This window comes from Brachypodium distachyon, chromosome 2, assembly GCF_000005505.3.
Source record: "Brachypodium distachyon strain Bd21 chromosome 2, Brachypodium_distachyon_v3.0, whole genome shotgun sequence".
Classification (NCBI taxonomy): domain Eukaryota; kingdom Viridiplantae; phylum Streptophyta; class Magnoliopsida; order Poales; family Poaceae; genus Brachypodium; species Brachypodium distachyon.
In genome coordinates, this window is record NC_016132.3 from 36,421,157 (window position 1) to 36,447,546 (window position 26,390).

At 46.9% G+C, this 26,390-nt stretch overlaps 3 protein-coding genes, 1 long non-coding RNA gene and 5 pseudogenes across 8 annotated transcripts; 5 read left to right on the forward strand and 4 right to left on the reverse strand.

The window, feature by feature from the left end:
* Positions 1-212: 212 nt before the first annotated feature.
* LOC106866068 lies at positions 213-1,805 on the reverse strand (annotated as a pseudogene).
* Positions 1,806-1,955: 150 nt separating this feature from the next.
* LOC106866069 lies at positions 1,956-3,017 on the reverse strand (annotated as a pseudogene).
* A 714-nt stretch (positions 3,018-3,731) lies between these two features.
* LOC100841425 (putative FBD-associated F-box protein At5g38570) lies at positions 3,732-6,253 on the forward strand. Of its 3 annotated transcripts, XM_024459185.1 has the most exons (4): positions 3,733-4,814; positions 4,968-5,024; positions 5,433-5,588; positions 5,681-6,253. In XM_024459185.1, the coding sequence occupies exons 1-4, from the start codon at positions 4,158-4,160 to the stop codon at positions 5,861-5,863; spliced, it is 1,053 nt and encodes a 350-aa protein (XP_024314953.1). In that variant the 5' UTR covers positions 3,733-4,157; the 3' UTR covers positions 5,864-6,253. The 3 variants fall into 3 exon arrangements, with proteins under 3 accessions (XP_024314954.1, XP_024314953.1, XP_003566572.1); XM_024459186.1 differs by lacking the exon at positions 5,681-6,253 and adding an exon at positions 5,191-5,252 and having other exon boundaries at positions 3,732-5,024; positions 5,433-5,574; XM_003566524.4 differs by having other exon boundaries at positions 3,734-5,024.
* A 2,519-nt stretch (positions 6,254-8,772) lies between these two features.
* LOC100841728 lies at positions 8,773-10,665 on the forward strand (annotated as a pseudogene).
* A 1,226-nt stretch (positions 10,666-11,891) lies between these two features.
* Positions 11,892-13,614, forward strand: LOC100842030. Its single transcript, XM_024459187.1, has 2 exons — positions 11,892-13,042; positions 13,218-13,614. Exon 1 carries the CDS (start codon positions 11,926-11,928, stop codon positions 12,622-12,624), a length of 699 nt encoding a protein of 232 aa, XP_024314955.1. The 5' UTR covers positions 11,892-11,925; the 3' UTR covers positions 12,625-13,042; positions 13,218-13,614.
* Positions 13,615-16,557: 2,943 nt separating this feature from the next.
* On the reverse strand, positions 16,558-20,037 carry LOC100842332 (UDP-glycosyltransferase 90A1). Of its 2 annotated transcripts, none has more exons than XM_024459184.1 (3): positions 19,645-19,783; positions 16,915-18,644; positions 16,558-16,623 (listed from the first exon to the last, which is right to left on the reverse strand). In XM_024459184.1, exons 2-3 carry the CDS (start codon positions 18,351-18,353, stop codon positions 16,611-16,613), a joined length of 1,452 nt encoding a protein of 483 aa, XP_024314952.1. In that variant the 5' UTR covers positions 18,354-18,644; positions 19,645-19,783; the 3' UTR covers positions 16,558-16,610. The 2 variants fall into 2 exon arrangements, with proteins under 2 accessions (XP_024314952.1, XP_003566573.1); XM_003566525.4 differs by lacking the exon at positions 16,558-16,623 and adding an exon at positions 19,996-20,037 and having other exon boundaries at positions 16,761-18,644; positions 19,645-19,742.
* On the forward strand, positions 17,181-20,212 carry LOC112270835. Of its 2 annotated transcripts, XR_002963330.1 has the most exons (4): positions 17,181-17,319; positions 18,927-19,102; positions 19,292-19,480; positions 19,597-20,212. It is a non-coding gene; the product is annotated as an uncharacterized LOC112270835 (long non-coding RNA). The 2 variants fall into 2 exon arrangements; XR_002963329.1 differs by lacking the exon at positions 17,181-17,319 and having other exon boundaries at positions 18,640-19,102.
* A 1,379-nt stretch (positions 20,213-21,591) lies between these two features.
* On the forward strand, positions 21,592-24,611 carry LOC100842642 (annotated as a pseudogene).
* Positions 24,319-26,207, reverse strand: LOC100832244 (annotated as a pseudogene).
* Between the last annotated feature and the right edge of the window lie 183 nt (positions 26,208-26,390).

Below are 26,390 nucleotides of genomic sequence, written 5' to 3' on the forward strand. Positions count from 1 at the left end.
CACCCTATGTAGCGCCTTCCCAATTAAATCGGGTGCCGTGCAAACCGAGAAATACACACAAGCAGTAATTGCTTCGGCTTGTGAGTGGATGATCCCAATTTAATGCGAGTTTCCTTTTAGCCTGCCGTAGATGATGCTACTAAATGAAAATTGCCTTGGTTACGATGATTTGAGGGATCAACCTGATATAGCGAAACGAAGGGAGTAATAGATTACAACAATGGAGAATCAAGATCAACAACGGCGACAATCCAACTACAACGATATGGTTCCTTGACACCCAGCTCAAACTTCCCTCCATGAATATGAACTTTTGTCCAGCGATCACCACCATGGCTGCTCGCTGTTACAGTAAATGTCACCTTCTATCCAGCCTTAGAAAACATTAACTTCTTCGGCGAGACACGTATAGCAAGGAACTTGGGATAATACAACTTCAGTGTGTACGTTGAATCTACTGGCCCCACATTTGTCATTGTTCAATTCAATGTGAATGGCATTGACCTAAGCGACACCGTCATGCTTGGGTAGTTGAGTTGTGTTTCAAATATCTTGGGAAGCTTCGTGCAATAAAACATTAGGTTACTCACAATGAGTGAGTAGCCTTGATCACCAAGGAGTAGTCAGCTCCCCTAGATTTTTAGGTATAGGGGCCATTGCCCCCCCCCCCCTCCCTCACAATTTTCTTTACTTGTTCAAATTAAGCAATCTACAAGAGTTTCATAAGCACGAGAATGGAGTGATTAGTATATTCATGGAACAGAATATTGAGTTACTCACTATGAGTACTCACCAATGAGAAAACAAATGTAGCTGGCATATTCAGTAATGCTAAGGTCATACGCAAGTCATTGAGATGGCCGACGCCTATGGCATGCATGGTTGCCCTTTCATGCTTCTCGTCCAAGATTAAGCCATCAGTATTGTCTATGGTGTCGGATGTAGTAAAAATAGCTGACTTGATGTCAGCAACGGACCAGTTGGGATGAGAGCTCTTCACAAGTGTGGCGATGGCACTGACATGTGGAGTCGACATAGACGTCCCACACTTAATATTCAATGTTCCAGCACAAATTATGTTGAGTGGTGGCCATGCAGCAAATATGTTGACCCCCGGTGCTAAAATATCTGGTTTTAGCATGCCAGGCATAAACCCTCTATGACCGCGGGATGAGAATGCCACTACAGTGGGAGATGGACGGACACCAAATAAAGTGTTTTTGTAGATGAAACTGGCACTCGCTTTGCTCGTTTTGTGATATTGCTGCCATTTTTCACGTCACACACAATATTAGGACCATAATCCTCGAGAAGGGTCGTGAGGCCAAAACGATTTCTATTAATTAGCACTACGCTGGCCGCTCCGACACTCATGATGCCGTTGATGTAGACTTACTGATCGACCCTTTATTCATTGATATAGTGTTATGGCAGATCACAATTTTGCCAGCCACATTTCTTCCGGGCGATAATTAATTTGCAGTGTTTGTCTGAATAAAGAGGAAATGACTTGGAAACGACTTGGAACTTCCTCGTTAATGTGATTGTCTTTTCCAAGCTGTAGAACAACCTCAAAGCTTCGGTCAGCCGAGCCGGCTGCGACCGTAAGAGGATGTGAATGGCATTGACATGAGCAGCACCGTTATGGTTGGGTAGTTGAGTTGTGCTTCAAATATCTTGGGAACCTTCGTGTAATAGAACATTAGGTTTACTCACAATGAGTGACAAACCTTGATCACCAAGTAGCAGCCAGCATATCCAGCCAAATTCAGTAATGCTAAGGTCATACACAAGCCGATTGACATGGTTGTCACCTATGACTTAATATGGAATAGTCTAGCACCAATGACACCATAGTCCCTCACACATCCAATGTACAAGGAACGGGGGCATTGCCCCCATAGATTTTGAGGTATGGGGGCCATTGCCCCCCCCTCCCTCCCTCGCAATTTTTTTTAGTTGTTCAAACTAAGGAATCTACCAGAGTTCCATAAGCACGAGAATGGAGTCATTAGTATATTTGTGGAATGGAATATTGGGTTACTCACAACGAGTGCCAAGCCTTGATCACCAAGGAGAGAACAAATAAGCCAGCATATTCAGTAATGCTAAGGTCATACACAAGTTGATTGACATGGGCGCCGCATATGGCATACATGGTTGCGCTTTGATGCTTCTCGTCCAAGATAGGACCACCAATATAGTGTATGATGTCGGATATACTCGTGTTTATGGTGTCGGATGTAGTAAAAATAGATGACTTGATGACAGCAACGGACCTGTTGGGATGAGAGCTCTTCACAAGTGCGGTGATGCCACTGACATGTGAAGTCGACGTAGACATCCCAGACTTAATATTGAATGTTCCAGCATCAAGCATGGTGAGTAGTGGCCATGCAACAACTATGTTGATCTCCGGTTGTAATATATTTGGCTTTAGCATGCCAGGTCTGAACTTGCTGTGACCGCGGGATGAGAATGCCGCTACATTGGGAGATGGAAGGACACCAAATAAAATGTTTTTTAGATGAAACTGGCACTCGCTTTGCTCGTTTTGTGATATTGCTGCCATATTTCACATCACCTGCACAACATTAGGACCATAATTCTTGAGAAGGGTCGTGAAGCCAAAAAGATTTCTATTAATTAATACTACGCCGGCCGCTCCGTCACTGATGTCAGACTTACTGATCGACCCTTTATTCATTGTTATAGTGTTATGGCTGATCACAATTTTGCCAGCCACATTTCTTCCGGACAATGATTAATTTGCAGTGTTTGTCTGAATAAAGAGGAAACGACTTGGAACTTAAGCTCGGAATCTGGTTGAAAAATTCCCCGTTAATGTGATTGCCATTTCCAAGCTGTAGAACAGCCTCAAAGTTTCGGTATACCGAGCCGGCTGCGACCTTAAATAGCCATTGTGCATAATTGGTAAGAAATTTTCTAGGTCTGTTATAAGTGTGGTTCAAACCATAAATGGAAACATACCCATGACGACATTGCCCCTCACACATCCAATGTACCAGGAACGGGTTCGCATTGTCCCCCTAGATTTTAAGATATGGGGGGCATTGCCCCCCTTCCCTCATAATTTTCTTTACTTTCTCAAATTAAGCAATCTGCAAGAGAGTTCATAAGTTCATAGCACTTGATGATTGATATCTAAATGAAAGCTCATTGAATGCATGCATGCATACAACAGCGCGGCTACAAAAACACGTTCTTGCCGCGTGCATTGCACAGAAAGAGCTGAACATGGAGAAAGAACTTGACATCCCCACGTCATCGACCGCCGCGACGGAGCAGCGGTAATATCGAATATGATCACCGACACCGAGATACACGGTTAAACTCCCGCAACTCCGCATGTTGGTGAGAGTCATGCCGTCTATAACCTCACTTTGGTCTCCCGCCTCCTAGTGCAAGACTTAAGTAAAATGGTTGTATAATACCTTACAAGTAAAATTATTTTCCTTAATATTTACACTAAGTCATGTCTATATACATTCAAATTTTGACAAACTTGAGACATATTTTGTTGGACGGATGGAGTATATGGTTTTCTTTGTTTGAGTCACAAGACGTAGCGTTGGAGTATAAGGCTATTCCCCAAAATAAATTTAATAAAATATTGTATCACACACACTAGAACCTAAAAAGAAAGGCTAATCGTAACAATTTCAATACACGTGGCGCCGCACCAGCCTACTAGTACCAGACCGCCAGGGAAAGACTTGTGAAATTCAGTGCGAGCAAAATAGACTCGTTTTTGAAATGCCGGCATTTCGGTAATTCACGGAGGGAGTATATTTAGTCCCGAAATGGTAGTTTGTTGGGTTGGTTAATTCACGAGATTAGGCAAAGTGGGGTTGATTGTCCTCTCGTGAATTAATTCACCAGGTGTTAATGCTAGTTTGTTGGGTTGGTTGATTCACCAGGTGAACACCCTTCCTTGTTTCCTCCTCGTGTCTCGTTTGATTGTCCTCTCCTCGTCCCCGATCTTCCTCCGATTCCCTTCTGCCATCCGAGAGAATCGTTTCCCGTTCCTGCGCTGCCGCCTGCGGATTGACTCCATAGCGCGCTGCTCGTCCACGAATCGCTGCAGCCCCGGAGCTGCGCACACCACCTGTTCGACCAAACGCCCCGGAGCCCCAATGGCGGGGCCGCCGTCCAGCAAACGTCAGCGCACGGCGGACCCTGCTCTCGCCACCTCAAGGATTGAAGGCCTCACCACCGACCTCCTCCTCCGCGTCATGTCCAACCTGGACGCGCGCCTCGCCGTGCAAATCTGCGTCCTGTTCCCGTGCTTTCGCGACCTCTGGAGGTCCCTCCCCTGCATCAACGCGACCTGCGAGGAGTTCGAGGATGATGAGGGCATCGTCAACGAGGTGTCCTTCAAGGCCTTCATCAACCGTTTCCTGGCGCGCCGCGAGTCCGTCGGCATCGACAGGTTCCGGCTCTGCTACAGCATCGTGGGGGGGCCCGGCACAGACCTCGAAGCCTGCTACGTCGACGCCAACGATTGGATCCGCCATGCGTTGGAGCACGACGCCCGGATCGTCGAACTCGAGAATCACTCCGAACCGTTGGAGCTCGATCCCGACGTGTTCACTTCCAAGTGCCTGGAAACACTGCACATCGGCAATGCTACTCTGGTCGAGGGCTTCTTTGAGCAACTCGAACATGGGTGCCCTGGATTGAAGGATCTCGTCCTAACCAACTGCATGATTACGGACCATGAGATTTCCTCTCCGACTCTCGAGCTCTTGACCGTCCAAGAGGAACTTGGCTTTGTACATGATGATCGCCTGGTTAGTATTTCTGCTCCAAGCCTCAAGTTCTTCACCTTCGCTAAAAATGATGGCGTCAGGCTACCTTCCTTGATCAACATGGCATCACTAGAGAAGGCATGGATATTAATTCCCGACGACATCGAGGATGTTAATGCTTCTGATATCAAACAGTTTCTCAAGGGCCTTTCTGGTGTCACAAGATTGACATTCTATTATGGTCATAGAAAGGTAAGCTTCTTGATTTTGACTTGAGTATTCCTCATGCATGTATTGTATCCTATTTTAGTGCATCCTATTCGTCTTAGATACCAAATGGTGATACCTAAGCATGTTTATTCTGTGTGTTGAATGTTGAACTGAAGATCGTTCATGTCTGCATGATTTACGCTGTCAGGTGTCCACCCAATGAAATCTAATTCATACACTCAGTTATAAACTCATCTAGTTGGAACTAAGGTATTTCTTTGTCATTATGTTAGCACAATAGCCTGGTAATTGCCATTTCTTCAAATATACGTAGTATATGTGAAAATTAAAAAGCACCTTGGCAAGTTTGACCGAGTCAGAAAAAAAAAAGCATTCTACATCTTAGAATCAGTGTTATGCTGCATCCTTATCTTTTAAGTTTTTGTGCAGCTTACAATGGAAAAGGATTACCAATGGTGTCCAAAGTTCAGCAATCTTACAGACCTGATTCTTGAAGGATGGTGTGTGCATGAGGACTTCTATGCATTGATAGTCTTCCTACAGAACTCACCTAACCTGAAGAAGCTAACTCTGGAACTAGACAAAGTACGTGACTCCTTTTCCGCTTCTATGTTTATCCCTGGACGAATGTTTATACATGTGCCGTGTAGATCAAACTGTTGTGTTTGTCTTGCTAGCCGCGACTGCACCAGGGGAAATTATGTGCAATAGTTGGCGAACTAGAAGAAAGATCGTTTACTTGTGACCAGCTTGAGATTGTGAATATCATATGCTCGGAGAAGGCCCTGCTCGCCAAGGTGAAGCAGTTCTTGCTTGATGGAGGCGTAGAACTTGAGAAGATCCATGATTGCCGCAATTAGATCTGTTGAAAGTCAAAGCATATGCCTTCTCTCCGATTCAAGTGCATGCAGTTGAAATGTCAGAGGATCGCTCGTTCACTTGTTATGGCAGGCAAATGTTCCTGTTGGATCTACTTTCATTGGTTCCAGTTCGGTTGGGAGCAACAGGATAGCTTTGCTTCTTGTTTTTTGTCTTTTTGTCATGCCTAGGATTACCGGTGCATTGATAAATCTGACAGAATATGTTTTTGTTGCTGAACGCAAGCCGAAAGACAGATCATGTCATTGAAACGCGGCACTAATTGTTGTTAAGAATCCTAAACGTGGTAGAGTAATATGTGGTGTTCTGTAATGTTTGATTGATATAACTCGGTTATCATTTGCTTATCAACGGATTTGTGTTGCTACCGATTTCTGTGTGTGAAATTCTAGTAGTACTAGTTTTGTTTTATTCAAATATCGCAGTATTTTCATGTTAACCAATTAAAGCACCTGCACAGAGTCTTTTCTTAATTTCTGGAATTTGAATTTGGTTTGGAAACAAACATGTGTACCTCTCCAGAGAGGCTGCGTATCTTTATATATTTGATCAGGATTTAGTACAAAGTTGTCCAGATTTAGTATTACTCCCTCCGATCCATATTACCTGTCGCGGATTTAGTCCAAAGTTGCACTAAATCAACGACAAGTAATATGGATCAGAGGGAGTATAAAAGATTGTGATGTAGTTTCTTCCAAATTCACAACAGCCAATTACTTCGTAGCAAATAAGTACACCAAATTCGTTTTCCAGATACACAAGGGGAAAACGAAAACTTGAGAACCGGACTAAATCGGAGACAGGTAATATGGATTGGAGTGAGTATAAAAGATTGTGACGTAGATTCTTCCAAATTCACAACAGCGAATTACTTGGTAGCAAATAAGCAGTCCAAATTCGTTTTCCAGATATACAATGATAAAAACGAAAACTTGAGAAGCAAGCCAGAGTCGGACTGGAATCCCAAGCATATATGCGTCGTAGTACTAAATTAAAGGCATCGTAGCGGTGATCAGGAAAAACAAGGGCGGCAGAATCAGATATACACTCCAGCGCAGCGCACACGGCGATGGATCGTTGCCTGCAGTCTACGGCCGTGTTGTTGGAGATCCTGCAGCGCTTGCCGACGAGCTCCCTCCGGCGAGCCCGCCTGGTGTGCCGCTTGTGGCGCGACGTGGTCACGGAACGGACGGCGGAGATGCAGAGCCGCCCGAAGCCCCTTATCTGGGACGCTTCCTGGGGAGCCGCCTACGTCATCCACGACCTATCTTCTCCATCCTGCGCAAGGGAGTTCTGGAGGATGAAGGGGAATAATAATCATAAGGATCGCCGCTCCTCCTCCTCGTGGTACTGCAAAGACGTGCGGCTCGTGGGCACCTGCAACGGCCTGCTCTGCCTGTGCGACAACCTTGGGGTCAGCCCCGGAGGCGACGTCACGCTGGTCAACCCGGTCAGCGGCGAGACGACGCTTGCCGTCCCGCCGCTGCCGTGCGCCGGGCCGTCGGTCGGAACTAGCCGCCGCGCCGTCGAGAGGTGGGACCGGGCGTACAGCTTCGCCCTGGCCACCGCCGTCGGCCGCCGCCAAATGCAACCTGGCCACCGGCATCGTCAGCGTCGATGGCATGACGTATTGGGTAACCGCGGGCGGAGCGGCGATGGTCGTGTCGTTTGACCTCGACACCGAGCGCTTTGCCTCCACAGTCACGCCGCTGCCCTCGTTTCCGGCTAGATGCTATCACTACCACCTGACGGCTTGGCCTCCTTCCTTGCGGGCGCTCGAATGACGTGTGGGTTCTAGAGGAGGGACGTCAGTGGAGTCGTCGGTACATTGTTGAGGGACAATATGTCCCTCAGCCGATCTTCGTGTACGGCGGGTATATCCTAACAAAGCGCGGGGCGTCGTTTTTAGCGCATCACTCCGTCCTTGGGCTGGAGGCTGCCGTTGAACATGAAAGTAAAAAACTGAAGTCACAGCAGCGCAATTTGTAAATCTGAGAGTAGCTATTTTTAATTTGATGAACATGAATGATGAACGGCAAAGTGGTGCCGGCCATGTAGGTCCTGAATCGCCATCGCCGACGTGAATGCTTGTCGAAATTAATCTTGTCCTCGCAAGAATGCCTTACTCACAGGTTCCATGGCTTCTCTCCCCCACACACCCGTCATATATTAGTCTAAAAAAACATCGGTCATAAGTTTTTTTATTTCCTTGCAAAAGTTATTTTTAGAATAATAAAAACATCGGTCATATATGCGTGAATCTAGGGGTGGGCATGTTAGAACGGAAACTGGAAAACCAAACCAAACCGAATCCTTATAGACCGAACTGTTAGTCTATTTGGGTCTTGGGTATCGGGTTCGTTTCTTATTTTCTTATTCAGGTTTTGGGTTCGGCGTTGGACCGTATAGACTGAAATTTTTGTAAAATCCATACGTACGTGAGAAATTGAGCCTAGTTCATTATTATGTATTGTTGTATACATTTTCAAATCGTTGTTATTGACCAATTGTGTATTTTATTATGTGTTGTTGCTATGTTTTGTCGTGATTGGTTCATTAATTTGTTACATTTCATCTGCTGCTCATGTAATAAAAATGATGGGCAATAAAGGTCTTTATATATATATATATCCAATAGACTGAACCGAATTAAATGATCAATTCGGATTTGGTTCTTGTATTCTCTCCCAAAATACCCAAACACCGAAAATACCGAATCGAAAAGACGGATTGCCCAGGAACAGGTTTTTTTTTAGCGCAACTGCCCAGGAACAGGTGGATCTATCATTGCAGCTGCATCCCCATCAGACTGGGTGCCATGCCCTTGAGCCCAAATCATCTCGTCCCGTGACGGCCCAAGCCCGTCATCCTTCTCTTGCGCTCCAGCCAGATGGGCTCGCTGGGTTCGAATCAGGACAGCAAAACAGATTACGGGTCCAAAACCAGTTCAATAAACATTCTCCATAAAAGAACTTGCAGCTCTAAAAAAAAAACTTGCAAGAAGTTGCAGTCAGACGGCGATGGCGTCCTCGCCGCTGGAAGTGGACAACCTCCTGTCGGACATCCTCTCCCGCCTCCCCTCGGAGCCATCCTCCCTCCTCCGCGCGTCCCTCGTCTGCGACCGCTGGCGCCGCCTCGTCACCGACCCTCAATTCCTCCGCCGCCGGTGGGGCCGCCTCACATCGGCGTCTTCTTCCTCCCCAACGACAACAACCACACCTACAACTCGCCGCCTTCCTTGAAGCCCATCCTCGACTCCATCCCGCCCGGCGGCGACCCCCGCTTCGCCCTGCAATACGAGGCCGGCGACTACGGCTACGACGACGACGCCTGGCACTTCCGCGGCTGCCGCCACAGCCTCCTGCTCCTCCTCGTCTGCAGCCGCCGGAAACCTAGCTACCGCCAGGCCCTCGTCTGGGACCCCGTATCGGAAGACGAACCCTGCTTCCTCTACCTGCCGCCGGGGTTCGACGGAATTGCGTCAATCGCCCTGCAAGGGGCCGTGCTCTGCGCCGAGGCCGGCGAGCGACACGTGCACGGGGGATGCCACTCGAGCCCCTTGAAGGTCGTCCTCGCGTCGTCCGCCGGCGCCGGCAACGACCACCCGACACCGACGGCCTTGGCCTGCGTCTACTCGTCCGAGACCGACTCCTGGGCGATCTAATCACCACGCCGGTGCCGTCCGAGACCGCGGTCACCGTCGGCTCCCGGACCGTCCTGGTAGGGAATTCCGTCTACTGGTTCCTCTTCAGCGCGCGGGTCGGCATCCTCGAGTTTGATTTGGATACGGAGAGCCTTTCGGTGATCGAGGTGCCGTCGCGTGCCTACGCCGACCACCGCGGCCTCTACCTGAGCACGCTGGCGGAGGATGGTGGCCTGGGCTTCATCGCCATGTCAATGTCGGGCTTCACGGCTCAGTTGTGGGTCAGGACGACTGATGATTCTGGTGGTGCTGATGGGTGGGTTCAGGGACAAAAGATTGAACTGGATAGGCTTCTTTCGCCGGTGTTAGGACATGTCCGGGGGGGGAGTGGCGTTTGATGGCGACGATAATGTGATGTTTGTGTCTGCTGGTTGCAGTGTCTACATGGTCCATCTCTCCTCTATGCAGATTAAGAAGATCTTTGAAAACGACTCTTCTGCTGACTGTTCTGTTCACAGTATCCATCCATTCACGAGTAACTATCCTGCAGGTAATAGCATGCATGCCTAAACATTGAAAGCATAACAATTTGATACAGTATTTAAATTTCCATGATATCTAATTGTTTTAAATCCGTTTAAATTTGCATGCCTGATGAACTCCAACGCATATGGTTGTTGTTTTTGACAGTATATATATTGTTCTGAATACTGAACATACTAATTGTTGTCAATTGCCTTATGTGTTACTTGCAGTTGCAGACGAAGAAACTGTAACAGCAGAAGAGTCGCAAGGGTCAAACATATCAAAGGAGGCGCAGCAGTAGTATCTTCTTTCTTTCTGACAAAACAGAGTCGGATGCCAGTGTTTCCTGCCAGTTGGTACCAATAGAGGAAAAGTCAGTCAGCACTCAGCAGAGTCCAGCTGGTTAGGTGTCTTCAAATTAAATTAAAGAGCAAAAATTAATAGTTTGTCTCTGTAGCCTAAATTTGAACGTGCCATGTTGGCATTTTTTAATTAGACAAAGTGGTGACATGTCAGTTTAATTAATATTGATTGCATATTTGGTTGGCAATTTGGGATCATAATGTAATGAGCGGCATAACCATCATGTCTTTACATAAGTGCAACTTTTGCGCTTTAGCAAAGTGAGTAGGCGAAATTGTGTGAAATCACACCGTTTTGCAATTTATCTAGTGAACATTTATGTGGCTAATATATCTGCTACTCCCTCTGCTTCATAGTAATTGGCACGGATTAATGGAGGGGGTATATACTTGGTCCACTCCACTGCCTGAAACTGTTTGTTTGCGCCTTAATGGGTCTACAAATTGGATTGCAAAAGGCCGTAGAGATGATACATTTATTTGGTGTATGCATGGATGAGAGTTTGAGATCATCAGATGAGAGCCTCAAGTGTTGGAGACAGTGCAGAGCGGGTGTGGAGGCTGGTCTTGACCCTGTAGTGCTGCTGCTTGCCTGCCGGAGCAGCTCCTCCCACCATGGCCGGGGACGATTGGCTGGAGCACCGATATTCATTATGCAGCTAATAGAAGAAGTTGAGGTGAACGGTAAAAGCTACAAAGAAAAGAAAAAAGAGAACCGATATTCAACGTAGTTGGGTGACAGGAACCGGTAAAAGCTAAAAAAGAAAGAAAAAAGAGAACCGCCGCCGCTGCATTGCACGGCGAGCCCGCCATTGCCGAGCTCGCCGATGGGCTCCACCGCAACGCCAGCAGCCGTCAGGCTCCGCCACGGTTCTCGTTCTCCTCGGCCACGACTACGGCTGCAGCTGCCGGTAGGGCTCGTCCTCCTTCGTTCAGCCCGACCCCCTCAACGCCGTCCACATCCTCCTCCGGCTCGCCGCCGCAATCCTCCGGCAAACAAACAGAAGTAGCAGCAACAGCTGCCGACGCTATTCCTCTCTGATCGTTTCATGAATCAGCCAGTGTTGCTGCCAGTGTGTTTCCTGTGAACTCTTAAATCTGTTGTTTATGGCTATCAGAGGATGTTAGTCAATAGTGGTATTTTGTAGTGGAAAACTGAGTTGCAGCGGTACATTTTTGAATAGCCTTGTTATTGTTATTTATAGTGAAAGATGACATCTAGTTTTTTTATGACAATCCAGCGACGTTATCGGCGAAAATGACTGTTAAATGGCTCGAGAGAATTCCACCATGCATCTCAGCTCTCCGTCTGGCACCCAACGGTTGTTGTTGGAATTTTTCAGATCTGCACAGAACACCCGTTTTCACCTGATGCTTCCCCATCAGTTATCGATTCTCCTTTTTTTTTTTAAATTTATCGATCCAACATCTAAAAAAAGAAAAAGAAAAAAAAGTATAGATCCAAAGCGCCGCCGCCGATCCAGGCTCCAGGACTCCCTCGCCGGCGCCCCCGATGGGAGACGACGACGTGCTCTGGGAAATCTTCGCCCGCCTCCCTCCGCAGCCTTCCTTCCTCCTCCGCGCATCCCTCGTCTGCCAGCGCTGGCGCCGCCTCGCCACCGACCACGACTTCCTCCGCCGCCGATGGCCCCCCATCATCGGCGTCTTCATCCCCAACCACTACACCAAGCCCCCCTCCTTCAAGTGCATCCTTGACCCGCCGGACTCCATCCCGCCCGAGCGCTTCGCCCTGCGGTACGAGAGCGAAGCCGGCTACGAAGACGACGACATCTGGTACTTCCTTGGCTGCCGCCACGGCTGCCTGCTCCTCCTCCTCTGCAGCAGGGCCGACCCCAGCTACCGCCTGGTCCTTGTCTGGGACCCCGTGATAGAAGAACAGCGTTTCCTATATCTGCCGCCGCACTTCGACAACCATGTGTCTCCGTCCGTGCAAGGAGCGGTGCTCTGTGCTTCAGCCGACGAGCGCCACGTGCACGGAGACTGCCACTCGAGCCCCTTCAAGGTTGTCCTCGCGTGCGCCGACATCCATAACGCGCGAGCCTTGGCCTGTGTCTACTCGTCGGAGACGGACTCATGGGGCGATCTCATCACCAGTTCCGTTCGAGACCCCGTTCACCATCGGCTCTCGGACCATCCAGGTCGGGAATTCCGTCTACTGGTTCCTTTTCGGCACCCAGATTGGCATCGTTGAGTTTGATGTGGATACAGAGAGACTTTCTGTGATCGCATGACTATGCCAACCATGGCGGCCTTTACCTTAGCACTCTGGCGGAGGGCGGTGCCGGTGGCCTTGGCTTCATCGACTTTTCAAACCTCACCTTCACAGCTCAATTATGGGTCAGGAAGACTGATGCTGTTGGTGCTGCCGAGTGGATTCTGGGAAAACAATTGATCTGGACAAGCTTCTTTCACCGATACAGGGCTCTCTACACATCCCTGAGTGGAAATGGGGTTTAATGGCAATGATAATGTGATGTTTGTATCAGCTGGTAGCAGTGTCTTCATGGTTCATCTCAGCTCTATGCAGTTTAAGAAAATCTATGAAAGCAACTCTTCCACTGACCGTATGGTTAGCTGTATCTATCCATTCACAAGTTCCTATCCTGCAGGTACTAGCATGCCTAAGCATTTCAAGGATAACAATTGATGATATTTAAAATTCCCTGATATCAGTAGTTTTAAATTTGGATGCTTGATGAACTCCAGTGCATATGGTTGTTGATATTATTGTTCAGAATATTGCGCATACTAATTGTTGTCAATTGCCATATTTGTTACTTGCAGTTGCAAACAAAGAAACAGTACCAGCAGCACAGTAGCAAGGATCAAAAGGACTAAGGAGGCACAGCAGTTTCTTTCTTGATGAACCAGGCACAACAGTATCCTGGCCAGAGAGGCGAGCGCATGAAGCAGTATCAGAGCTAGCTTCTGCATGTGAAAACAGAGTTGGGTTCCAGTCTGCCTGGGAGTTGGTAATCAATAGATGTAGAAGTCAGTCAGCAGAGTCCAGCCGGTTAGATGTCTTTAAATTTAGAGTATCTATCTGGACACTCAGTTAAGTAGTTTGTATCAGGAAAGGTCCAGGTTAGTATAGTCTATTGGAGTGGCATGCAAAATTTGAGATTAAGCAATGCATGAATATGGCATAGTTCTCAAGACTGAATTCCAGCTCTGGTTTCTAGATTTAATTTTCATCCCAACTGTATCCCTTCACCAAATCCTGTTCTTATTCTAGTTGTCCCTGTCCAACCTCTACCAGAATGATATTTATCCCATATTATGAGTATTCATATAAAACTTCATAGGTCAAATCTTTGCAGTATGAGATTTGCAACAATCGGAAATTGTCAATTGTTAACAACAATATGATTATTATCGTTTTTAGCATTTGTTTAAGAACCAAGAGTTGCTGCTAGTGACGAGTTTGATTGTACCACAAATGGATGCATTCATTGTATTCTGCTGAGTTTGTACCACAAATGGATACATTCATTTTATTCTGACGAGTTTGTTGCCTCAAATGGATAAACTCATTGTATTCTGGAAGTCGAGACCACATTTTTGTTAGTTTGTTATATTGAGCATATTTTAATTTCTCGGCTGTATGTGCCCTAGAAAACTGAAGCTAATTCTCCGTGACATGTTTTAACTTATAAGCTAAAATAAATAGTCTGGGTGTTCATGCTCTTCATTATTATGAGGTAGTGAGTTGTGAGCGTACTGTTCTGAGAAATATCCATTCTCTCTGACAGTAGATGTTGTTTGTTTATCTCTTCTAAATATTACTTATAGCTCTTTGTCTTACGCTTGCACTTTCTTGTCTAAATTTATCATTCCTTCTCCCGTTCCCTCTTCAATTGAATTCCCATGGGTTGATTGGACTTCTTTTACTTGTGGACAGGTAAAATGTTGAACCAAACATAAGTAATTGCATAGTTAGTTGACCGTGTTTGGAATTTAGGGTTATGGGCATATAGTGAGCAGCATAATGATTGTTCCTTTATTTGAGTGCAACGTTTGCGCTTTAGCAAAGTGAGAGGGCGAAATGACTAACTCTGACAAGTTTTTTGCAATTTTAGGAACTCAAGTTCCAATTGTGAGAACCTAGCTGGTACTACTTCACTGCAAGTTCAAGCAACCATGTTGCAATTTATCTCCTTAATATTATGTGGTTAATATACCTGCTACTTCGTCTACTCCATTGTCTGAAACTGTCTGTTTGCACCTTCATGATCCACAAATTCTGTAGCACATGGTCTAAATAGACAACTCTTAGCTCTTAACTGTGATATTTCAACATAAATGCAGGAGTCTACTCAAAGCAGAACAACCGATACTGGTTAATTCTGAATGACAAAAGATGTAACATCATCGAAGGATCGTTTCATGAATCATCCAATTTTCTTGGGCTGGGGTTTGGAAACATGATTCTGACCTAGTTCTAGTTGTGAAGTTACTGCTGTTTGCACCATGAGCTTGCTGTGACTCTATGCGGAAGTAGCTTATTTCTTTGGTGCATTCTGGCCACACCCGAATCGACCGCTTGTTGTCGTTGTCGAGGTCGACGAGCACCTGGAGGCCACCAATGGCATCCTGGAGGAGCACGGCGAGGAAGCAGGGGTCGGAGTGTGCAGTGGTGCCCAGGGTGAGCTTCGGCTCTGGGCTCAGCGGGTAGTAGCGGCCGGCCAAGCTGAGTGCCTCCAGGCACATGACGTCCTGCTCCCGGTATACACCTTCTTCTTCTTGCAGCATTTCATTTACGCTTTTTTCTCACTTTAATGATCTTTCATTGAACCATTGTATTTTACTTATTAAGATTTGGTGACTGAATATATGTATTGGTGGTTTCCCTGGCACCCTTGTACACCTTGAAAGAGCAAACTGTATGTATATGCTGTGAATAAATCGGTGTGACATGCTAACAAATTCTGCATTGCCTTTTAATTTCTTCTGAATCCAAACACACTGGATGTGGCAAAAGGCAAGAAAAGCATCACCATCAGTTAAGACTAAAGCACTTCAATGTTTAATTTAGTAATTTATTACTCCCTCCGATCCATATTAATTGTCTCAGATTTGCCCAAATATGGATGTATCTATGTCTAAAAAGTGTCTAGATGCATGTAATATTTCGACAACTAATATGGATCGGAGGGAGTATAAATTTCTCCTGAGATGAGATTGATCAGCCTTCTAACAATAACACATAAAATTTGTTTATTAGTGGTTAGCTGATTTACATCTTGGAACTGGTAGGATGTTGAACCTGCTCCAAACATGCAGTTTTTTGTTGAAGTTGCTCCAAACATGCAGTTTTTTGTTTTCCTATTTTTATTTGAATATAAAGTGCAGATTTTGTTGTTGCTGAGCACTTGTTCTGCAGTTAAACATCACATTAACAGTGCTAAATGGTACTTCAGGAACAGATCGAGGGTTTGTCGGAAGATATTCAACCTTTGCTATCTGAGGTCCGTGATAGTAATCTACTAAAGGATGTGGAAAGTATAGCTAAGGGTCTTGCCGATGCATCTGATAAGGTACTGATAGAACAATTTCCATTTGTCATCTAAAGACATTCATGAGTCTCTTGCATGTAGTTATTCGGGACTCTGTAATCAAGAATTAGGCAAAACTGTGCAAATGAACTCAATCCTTGTTTATAATTTTGAAAAATCATCATAATGCATTTACCAGTTAATATGAAAATTTCTAAAGGTTCCTGAACATACATCCAGTTTAGCTGGGAATGAACTTGTTTTTACATGATACAACTGATGGCCCCGATAATGGTCAATTTTATTTTCTGTTTTCTTTTCACATAGCACCTGGTGTATAATCTACCACACACTATCTGTGGCATGGGTCGAGCTACTACCGTGATGCGATTTTGTGCTAAATGTTCTCATTTCACTTTCAGACGGATGAAGTCATCCATGCTTACTGCTGAGAACACTGATCTCATCAAGCAGTCTATTTTTACCCTTATATATACGCTGAAGAATATTGAGGTTTGACCTTTGATAAATATTCAACATAGCTTACATATATCAAACTTGTCCAACTGTCTCATAAGATCTTTGTCTGTTTGTGTGCATCGTTCATAGTACCAGCTCGGGTGTCTCCGGGTTCACCGGTGACGAGGTGACGACGAGGAGCTTCAAGCTTCTATAAAATCTCTTAGCAGATTATTGTGAGTTTGTCATGTCCTTGTCCTGCATATAATAGTGGAGGCTTTTGCTGACTGTCAACGGGATTTTGCACGAGAACCCAGTGGGGGCTCCACCTCACCACAGGACGCAACAGGGTAGTAGGATGATTAATCCCTTCTGATTCTAACACACAGCTCATGAATTGATCATATTATATGCAGAAAATCTACAAGGATAAGTTTCTACCCATGATTTATTTTTGTTCATGAATTTTGACAGGTTACAAACATCGACAGGCCTAATTATTCTCCTGTATGTTTCTTTGCACACAGAGAGCAGCGATCATCTCCTCCAGGGCATTCCATGACGACCCTCCCTCTGCCATGGCATCCTTAGCAAGCGCCGACAGCTCCGCAGCCTTCTTTGCCGCTTCGATCCCCGCCTCACCCAGCATGAGCTCCCTGACCAATTCCGAGATCTCCTCGCCAGTGACCGGACCACGCAGCGTCCCATCGCTCGTCCTCACCGACCGGACCGCGATCCTGAGGTCATCAACCACAAGCTTGGCATGGAAAGGCTGGTCAGAGTTCATGGGCCAAGCCGCCATCGGCACCCCGGCTGTGACGCCCTCCAGAATGGAGTTCCAGCCGCAGTGAGTCAGGAAGCCCTGCACGCTCGGATGCCGCAGGATCTCCGGCTGGTCCACCCACTCTCTCACCACCAGCCCCCTCCCTTTGGTACGCTCCTTGAACCCTGCTCCTAGATCAATGTCCTCAGGCCTCACGGGCCAGATGAAACCCACACCGGCCCGCTCCAGCCCATCTGCGAGTGCCCTCAGCTGCGGCTCTGGTTTCGCCGACATCGTCCCCAGCGCGATGTACAGAATGGCATGGCCAGACGCCTGTTTGCTGTCCAGCCACTCCATCCACGGCGGACGTGGGCCGCCGCCGTTGGTGGTCTTTGGCGACAAGCAGCAGAGCGGGCCGACGGGCCAGGCCTTGGGCCCAAGGTGCTGGTTGTTCCAGAAGTCGATGTAGGAGCCTTCGAGGACATGGGAGGAGTTGACGATCAGGCCATGGCTTCCGTTTATGGTCTCGAGGACCTTGCTGCCCAGCTCCACCATGGCCGGGTCATCGCCCAGCGGCGCAATGAGGTCTTCGAACGTGAACCTGATATGAGGGAACTCCGGCACCGCCCACGACGTCGGGTTGCCATGGTTATCCATTTCCCCTGGCCGTAGCGAGGCGAAGGGGTTGTGGCGGGGGACGAGCTCCTCCTGCATCACGTGCATGAACATGGAGGTGGCGAAGAAGGAGACCCTGGGCACGCCGATCCTGGCTGCCGACGCGTTGGCCCAGTGCAGGAACGGGTCGGCGATGAGGAGGCTGACCGGAGACGTGTCCTGGGCGGCCTGCAGGGCAGCGTCTAGCTGTGGCTGGAGCAACGACACGGCATGGACGAAGGGGACAATGGAGGTCACCGAGGTGAGCCCCCCGGCGCTCTCGACGCCTCGCGGGACGCCATGGGCGCCATCGGCTGGGAACTCGAGCTCCACGACCACGACGGCCGAGTCGTCGTCGTCGTCGTCCGGCCCGACCAAGGCAGACAACCCTGCCCGGACGAAGGCGGCGTTGCTGCCGCGGGTTGTGAAGAAAGTGACGGTGGCCAGGCGGCGGCAGCGGCAGCGGTGCGCAAGCTGGATGTAGGGGATGGTGTGGCCTTTGGCCAGGAAAGGGAAGAGTGCTACGTGCGGAAGGACGCTTGAGCCCATGCTAACTTGCTGACGGGTAGATGGGCAGTATGACTGACGGGTGAGCAGCCAAGCAGAATTTATAAGCGCTTTCGCCAATACCTCGAAGTAGGCATGCGTTTGAAGAACGCAACGATACAGAAGGGGGAGTCTCTGGATTGTAGGTAATGGTTGTCAACTTCATGAAGATTCCATCCCTGTTCATCCCCTGCACTGCCTACTGTCCTCCTCCATAGGCAGCTCATGTACTCTCACTCTCGGTGGTTGGTATGGTGATCTGGTGTTGTCACATGTCGATGTTGTCTATCTCAACTGCAACCAAGCCGGAAAATATTTTAATTAAACATGCTAGCTTCGTACACCTATAGTAGCCCATGGCATGTGCTCTGTACAATTAGCATCGTTTACTCTAAACTGTAACCAAAGTGAAACCTCAGCCGAAGAGTACAGGAGGTATGGGTTTTAGAAATATTCATCTATTCAATATTGGTATGTTGGGGAAGCAGGGTGGAGATTACTGACTAAACCAAATTCCCTTTATGCTCGTATTCTGGCTGGTAAATATTATCATAATTCAAATTTTATGAATGCAAGGAAGAAGAAAATAGTTCTCAAGTGTGGCAGGCAATTTTAAAAGGGAGGAAAGTTTTGGAGCTGGGACTAATTAGAAGAATTGGGGATGGAAAATCTACCAATGTATAGCAGGACCGGTGGATACCAAGTATTTCAGGATGCAAACCAATTAGCAAGAAGACCAGTGCAACCGCAAGGTATGCCTCTGATCTCCTAAATTCAGAAGGAACTGCTTACAAAAATTAAATGAAAATTTCAATTCGTTAGAAGCACTAGAATTTCTTAAGGTTCCCATTGGTAAGCTTCGAGAAGATTTGTGGGTATGGAGTGGAGAAAAGCATGGACTCTATTCAGTAAAATCAGCTTATAAAATGCTACTGTATCAGCTAGTGGAAGATATGAGGATCACTACAGAAGAGGCATTGCTGAAAATTCAGAAACTGAAGGAAATAAAATTTGGGTCAAACTATGGAAACTCGCGGTTCCCCCAAAAGTTAGAACTTTTTGGTGGCGAGTCATTCATGGTTTTATCCCAGTTCGCGAAGAACTGCATCGAAGGCATATTGAAAAGCAAGGTAATTGTTTAGAGTGTGGTGCAAAAGAAGATACAATATACCATGCTCTAATAGAATGCCCCTGTGGGAAAGCTTTTTGGTCTGCTCGTAATGATCGTCTACATGGCAAATCTCAGGTTAAAATTCCACAAGCATGTAGATGGGTTCATGATTCTGTAGCAGACCTTATTGCCAGCTCCCGTTGTGCTAGGGTGTTAAGATGCAGATCAAGACCCGCTGGCAACGCCCACAAGAAGGCTTCCACAAGGTGAATGGATGCGGCCTATGATATCAATACCATGGAAGCAAAATCAGGAGTTGTAATTAGAGATCATAACGGAAGGATATTGGCGGCAAGCAACACATGTCATAGTCTTATTCCTGATGCTTTAACTGCTGAAGCCTATGCTTAGCTTGTAGAGATGGAGCAAAATTAATCAGACACGTAAGTATCAATCAAGCAATAATGGAATCTGATTCGCTGGAGCTTGTTTCACCTTGGAAATCAAGAAACATCAATAGAGCTTGTATTTTACCTGTTTTGAAACAGATCCAAGGGCTTAGTTGAAGGGTGTAGCTATTTTGATATCATGCATGTGAAAGAGAGAAGCAAATTCAGCTGCTCGCAACATAGCTAGTTTGCATCTGCTTCTGTTCCGGACTGTGCCTGGTTATCTCAGATGCCGGATTTCATCCTTCAATGTACTGAACAAGATTGTAATGCTTGTGTTAATTAATGAAGCTTTTGGATGACTCTCAAAAAAAAAGAAGTGAAAGCTCCTCTCCGTGAATTAGACGTGACTCCAGCTTTTGTTTCATGTTATTAAGGTGATAACGATTTGATAATTAAAGTTCTGTCTCTGTGATGAACATATGGCCACTATGGACACACACATCACACCTATCGTTAACACGGCAACAATGGGAGCGATACACCGAACAGTGAATCTATGACTAATAACAAAAAAGTAAGCAACCTGCTTCTGAAGCAGTTAACAACATAGAATAATCTGTGACACCGAAATGTCGAAATTTCCAGCGACTACAGTTCATTAGAACACCCTACAGAGTACAATGATGAGTAGAATAAAACAAATAGCCTTGAACTTTCTGCTTTGAGGCTCCTCTTCTGCAAGTCTGTTCTTCACGGTGGAGCGTTCGTCCTCACATTTCTTATCATCTCAAAGCACAAGAGTCGATCTTCTTTGATCTTGAGCAGATTTGTGACAGCATCCGAATCCCCTTGAACACTAAAAGCTTACGGGTCAGGTTCGTAGTGTGGTACAGTCTACAGAACCATCTCCTCCACGTACTGGTTTAGGAGATCCTCCCAAATCCACAAATAGCATCCTTCCTGTGATGTTTGAAAATGTTCTTAACTACTTCCTCCGTTTCATAATTTTTGTCGAAATATTACACGTATCTAGACTTATTTCAAAAATAGATACATCCATTTTTGGGTAAATTTAAGACAAGAATTATGAAACGGAGGAAGAGGTCCTTATTTTTTTTTAAAGATGCCAAGTTAGTCATAAAACTTTCAAAATGCACATCTGGGTTCTAATAGTTTCATCAGTTGTTCATCTGAGGCCCTAATGTTGTTTGTGCGTGTTTGATGTGTTTACGTCGCCAACCACGTGGATTGGGCCCACCTGTCGGATACCCTTCGATGAGAAATATTTCAGACAACCCCCACCCTCGTTCTCCTTTCCTTCCCATGGGCCCTCCCTCAACCATGTTGGCTGGCGGAGGTAACAGTGGCTCGGCCGGTGGTAGTGCTGATGACTCGACCGGTGGGGGAGATGGTGCCGGTGAGTTTGTCAATATGATGTGGTCACTCATCGGTGGTGTTCATTAATTGCACATTTTTTTGATCATGCTTGATTGCTACTTATTTCATTGCACATATTTTGGGTGTTGTTATGTAAAACTAGACAACGTTGTTGGTGAAATTCATTTGCAAATGCTAAATTTGGTACCGTGCGTTGGGCAGCACAGATCCAATAAAGCCGTCCTGAATTTACGAGATATGATCTTTCCAACGCGGTAGTTTTTAGTTATACCTTATACTCCCTCCGTCTCAAAATAAGTGATTTATTTTGGGACGGAGGTAGCATGATTTCCAAGGACAGGATTTTTACGGGGACGTGCTAGGGACCATCTAAAAAAGCTACTATCACCGTCGCCCTACATTTTGGAAGAAAAATAATCACCTGGATGGCTAGCATAGTAGATTATTTTCGATGTGGGAAATGGGCGGAGTATCTATCGGTCGTTCATCGATTTGTTTGTACGGTGCGTGTTGTGTAGGCTTCCGGATTCGCGCAGCGCCATTTCCCTTCCCTGCTTGTTTGTGCTTGCCCACTGTTCGTCCAATTGCCTCCAAGGACCCACACGCTCTCCGCTACCCCACCAAGGGACCAGAGGACACGCGGGGGGCAGCCATGGCCACCAAGCCCTTCCGTGCTCCCCCTCGGCATCTTCCCTGGCCTCGGCGGTCGCGGTTCAGGAGGTACCACTACCAGGCCGTGTTCGAGTTCGGCCAGGCTTGCGGGATCTGCGTCGGCACCCCGGTGAGGATCCGCGGGCGCGGGGTGACGGTGGGCAATGTTGTCAGCCTGTCAGGGTCGACTCTTCTCTGAACCGCATCGACGCCGTCGTCGAGGTATGCTTATCCTCTTCAGCAACAGTTCCTCCATTTCTAGAGGCAAACCAAATCTGTCATGTAAGTTTGCTTTTGTGACGTGTAAAAACGGTATGTAAGAATAGACACAAACTACTAGCGATAATGCTGCTTTAGTCTGCACTCTGAAGCTATGATTAGTAGTTCTTGACAGCTTAACACACGAATGACATCATGATAATTCCATCCAATTGGATCTACAGACCATAGTCTTCAACATGCTGGCACCTGGAAACTTAGTTATATATATATATATATATATATATATATATATATATATATATATATATGATCCGCTTCCCACACCCTCAGTTGGTCCACTCGATCCAGATTGCAGCAAAGAAGGACTAATTCTCGTCGACAGAGAGAGGGTGAAAGGGCATGAAGGGTAAGCTTGGATGCCCTGGTTGGAATATGTACCCGTCTGGCGAGAGGTATGCAGGAAATAGGTGTTGATAAAGGCTATAAATTGGTTGAAAAGGTTGTACATGTAATGGAGAAAGCACGACCTCTTATTTCAAAGGTATATACCATTTCTTGTATGCTCTTTTTAACATTCATGATCTGTCACTGAACCATTGTTTTTTACTCCCTCCAATCCATAATAAGTGTCATTGATTACTAAACCAGCGACACTTATAATGGATCGGAGGGAGTACTTATTAAGATTTTTTAATATATGTATTAGTTTTTTTTTTCCTGGCAACTTTCTAGATCTCGACAGAGCAAACTGTATTTATATGTTGAGTATAAGTTTGTGTGGTATGCAAACAGATTCTGCAATCTTTTAATTGCTTCTGAATCACACACCGGGAGTGGCAAAAGGCAAGAAAATCACGGCCTACTTTTAAGACTTTTATGATAGTTTCTGCCGAGATGAGATTGATCAGCCTTCTAAAGTTAACACATAAAATATGTTCACATTAGTGGATTAGCTGATTTACATCTTGGAACCGCAAGAATTTTAAATGCTCCAAACATGCACCTTTTACCTTACCTCTGTTTATTGAACATAAAGTGGAGATTCTGTTGTTGTTCAACACTTGTTCTGCAGTTAACCATCACATTTCAGAATGTTAAATAATACCTATGGAACATATTGAAGGTTTATCTGAAGAAATTCAACCTTCGCTATCTTAGGTCCATGATAGTAATCTACTGAAGGATGTGGAAATTATAGCTAAGGGTCTTGCTGATGCATCTGATGATTTAAGGTACCGATAAAACAATTTGGCCAAATGCCATCTGAAGACTATAATTCATGCCTCTCTTGCACATAGTAGTTATCCACTTATCCTGGATCTGTAATCAAGAACTAGGCAGAACTGTACAAATTTGTTGCAAGTGAACTCATCCTTGATCAGTATCGAAAAATTCGTCTAATATACTGAACATTTACTGTGAATTAGAGCTCTCGGGTTCCTGAACATAAGTCCAGTTTAGCTAGAGATAAACTCTTTTTACACAATGCAACTGGTTTCCTCAATTATGGTCCATTTTATTTACCAGTTACTGTGAAAATTTAGAGACCTCAGGTTCCTGAACATAGGTCCAGTTTAGCTGAAGATAAACTTGTTTTTACATAATACAACTGGTGTCCCCGCTGATGGTCAATTTTTTTTTCTGTTTTCTTTTCACATAGCACCTGGTGTATAATCAACAACACTTTATATGTGACAAGGGTCGAGCTAATATCGTGATTCGATTTTGTACTAAATATTCTCATGTATCACTTGCAGATGGCTGAAGTCATCCGTGCTTACTGTTGAGAATACTGATCTCATCAAGAAGTCCATTTTTACCATTATATATACGCTGAAGAATATAGAGGTTTGACCTTTTTTGATAAATAAACGTAGCTTGCATTTCTCAAACTTGTCCAGCTTTCTCACAAGATGTTTGTTTGTGTGCGTTGTTCAGAGTATCAGCTCGGATGTCTCTGGTTTCACCGGTGACGAGGCAACGACGAGGAACATCAAGCTTCTGATAAAGTCTCTGAGAAGACTATTGTGAGTCTGTGATGTTCTTGTCCTGCTTATATAGTGGAGGCTAATGCTGACGGTCAACGGGAATGCACGAGAACCTGGTGGGGGCTCCACCTCACCACAGGACGCAACAGAGTGGTAGGATGATTAATCTTCCAATGTTTTTCTTAAATGTTGTACATTCTTTCTGATTTTAACACACAGCTCATGGATTGATCATATTATTTGCGAAAAATTTACAAGGATAAGTTCCTACCCATGATTTATTTTTGTTCATGAATTTTGGCAGGTTACAAACATCCACTACAGGCCTAACTATTCTCCTGGTTTTTGGCACACAGCACAGCGATCATCTCCTCCATGGCTTTCCAAGACGACCCTCCCTCCGCCATGGCTTCCTTAGCAAGCGCCGACAGCTCCGCAGCCTTCTTCGCCGCTTCGATCCCCGCTTCACCTAGCATGAGCTCCCTGACCAGTTCCGAGATCTCCTGGCCGGTGACCGGACCACGCAGCGTCCCATTGCTCGTCCTCACCGACCGGACCGCGATCCTGAGGTCATCGACCAGAAGCTTGGCGTGGAAAGGCTGGTCAGAGTTCATGGGCCAAGCTGCCAGCGGCACCCCGGCCGTGGCGCCCTCCAAAATGGAGTTCCAGCCGCAGTGAGTCAGGAAGCCTCTCACGCTGGGATGCCGCAGGATCTCCGGCTGGTCCACCCACTCTCTCACCACCAGCCCCCTCCCTTTGGTACGCTCCTCGAACCCTGCTCCTAGATCAATGTCCTTGAGCCTCACGGGCCAGATGAAGCCCATGCCGGCCCACTCCAGCCCGTCTGCGAGTGCCCTCAGCTGCGCTTCGGGGATCGCCGACATCGTCCCCAGCGCAATGTACAGAAGGGCATGGCCGGACTCCTGCTTGCTGTCCAGCCACTCGATCCATGGCGGACGCGGGCTGGCGCCGTTGGTGGGCTGATCCGGCGAGAGGCAGCAGAGCGGGCCGACGGCCCAGGCCCTGGGCCCGAGGTGCTGGTTCCAGAAGTCGATGTAGGCGCCTTCGAGGCCATGGAAGCTGTTGATGATGAGGCCATGGCTTCCGTTTACGGTCTCCTGGACCTTGCCGCCCAGCTCCACCATGGCCGCGGCAGAAGATGGGCCGTCGCCACAGGGAGCTATGAGGTCCTCAAACGTGAACCTGATGTGAGGGAACTCCGGCACCGCCCATCGTCGCCGGGTTGCCATCTTTATCCATTCCCCCTCGCTGTAGCGAGGCAAAGGGGTTGTGACGGGGGACAAGCTCCTGCATGACGTGCATGAACGTGGAGGTGCCGAAGAAGGAGACCTTGGGGATGCCGATCCTGGCCGCCGACGCGTTGGCCCAGTGCAGGAACGGGTCGGCGACGAGGAGGCTGACTGGAGCCGCCGTGGCCTGGGCGGCCTGCAAGGTGGCGTCTAGCTGCGGCTGGAGCAGCGACGCGGCGTGGACGAAGGCGGCGAGGGTGCCCGCAGAGGTGAGCCGCTCGGCGCTCTCGGCGCCCCGCGGGATGCCTTGGGCGTCGGCTGGGAATTCGAGCTCCACGACCACAACAGGCGCCGGGCCGTCATCGTTCTCGGTCGAGGCGGAGAGCGCTGCCCGTACGAAGGCGGCGTTGCTGCCGCGGGTCGTGAAGAAAGTGACGGTGGCCAGGCGGCGGCGGCGGAGGTGGCGCGCGAGCTGGATGTAGGGTATGGTGTGGCCTTTGGCCAGGAAAGGGAACAAAGCTATGTGCGGAAGGGCACTCCTCCCAGAAATGGAGTCGGAACTCATGCTGTTGCTAATAGCAGAGAGCTTTTTCGTGTGTGTGTGTGCGCATGACAGATGACGGGTGAGCAGCCAAGAAGAATTTATAGTTGAAGATAGAAAGAGCTCTCGCCAATAATGGAACAAACAGAGTACTCCGATTCTAAATAGTTGCCGAAATATTACATGTAAATAGACGTTTTTTAAAAATAGATGCATTCATATTTGGGCAAATTTGAGTCAAGAATTTAGTACCAGAGCGAGGAAGTACGGTATAATACTACTGTTTTCGTAAGTACCATGTAAAAACCTTTTTTCCTGTTGATCGCATTGAATCGTACAATAATTGGGCGTCGATCGCATTGAATCGGGTCATGACTGAATTGTGACCCGGAGTGGTATGTGTCGGTTGATGGGTATGCATAACAACTTGAACCAAGGACAAGAATGTCGTGATGTACAATCAATTGATTGATTGAGATTGCTAAAC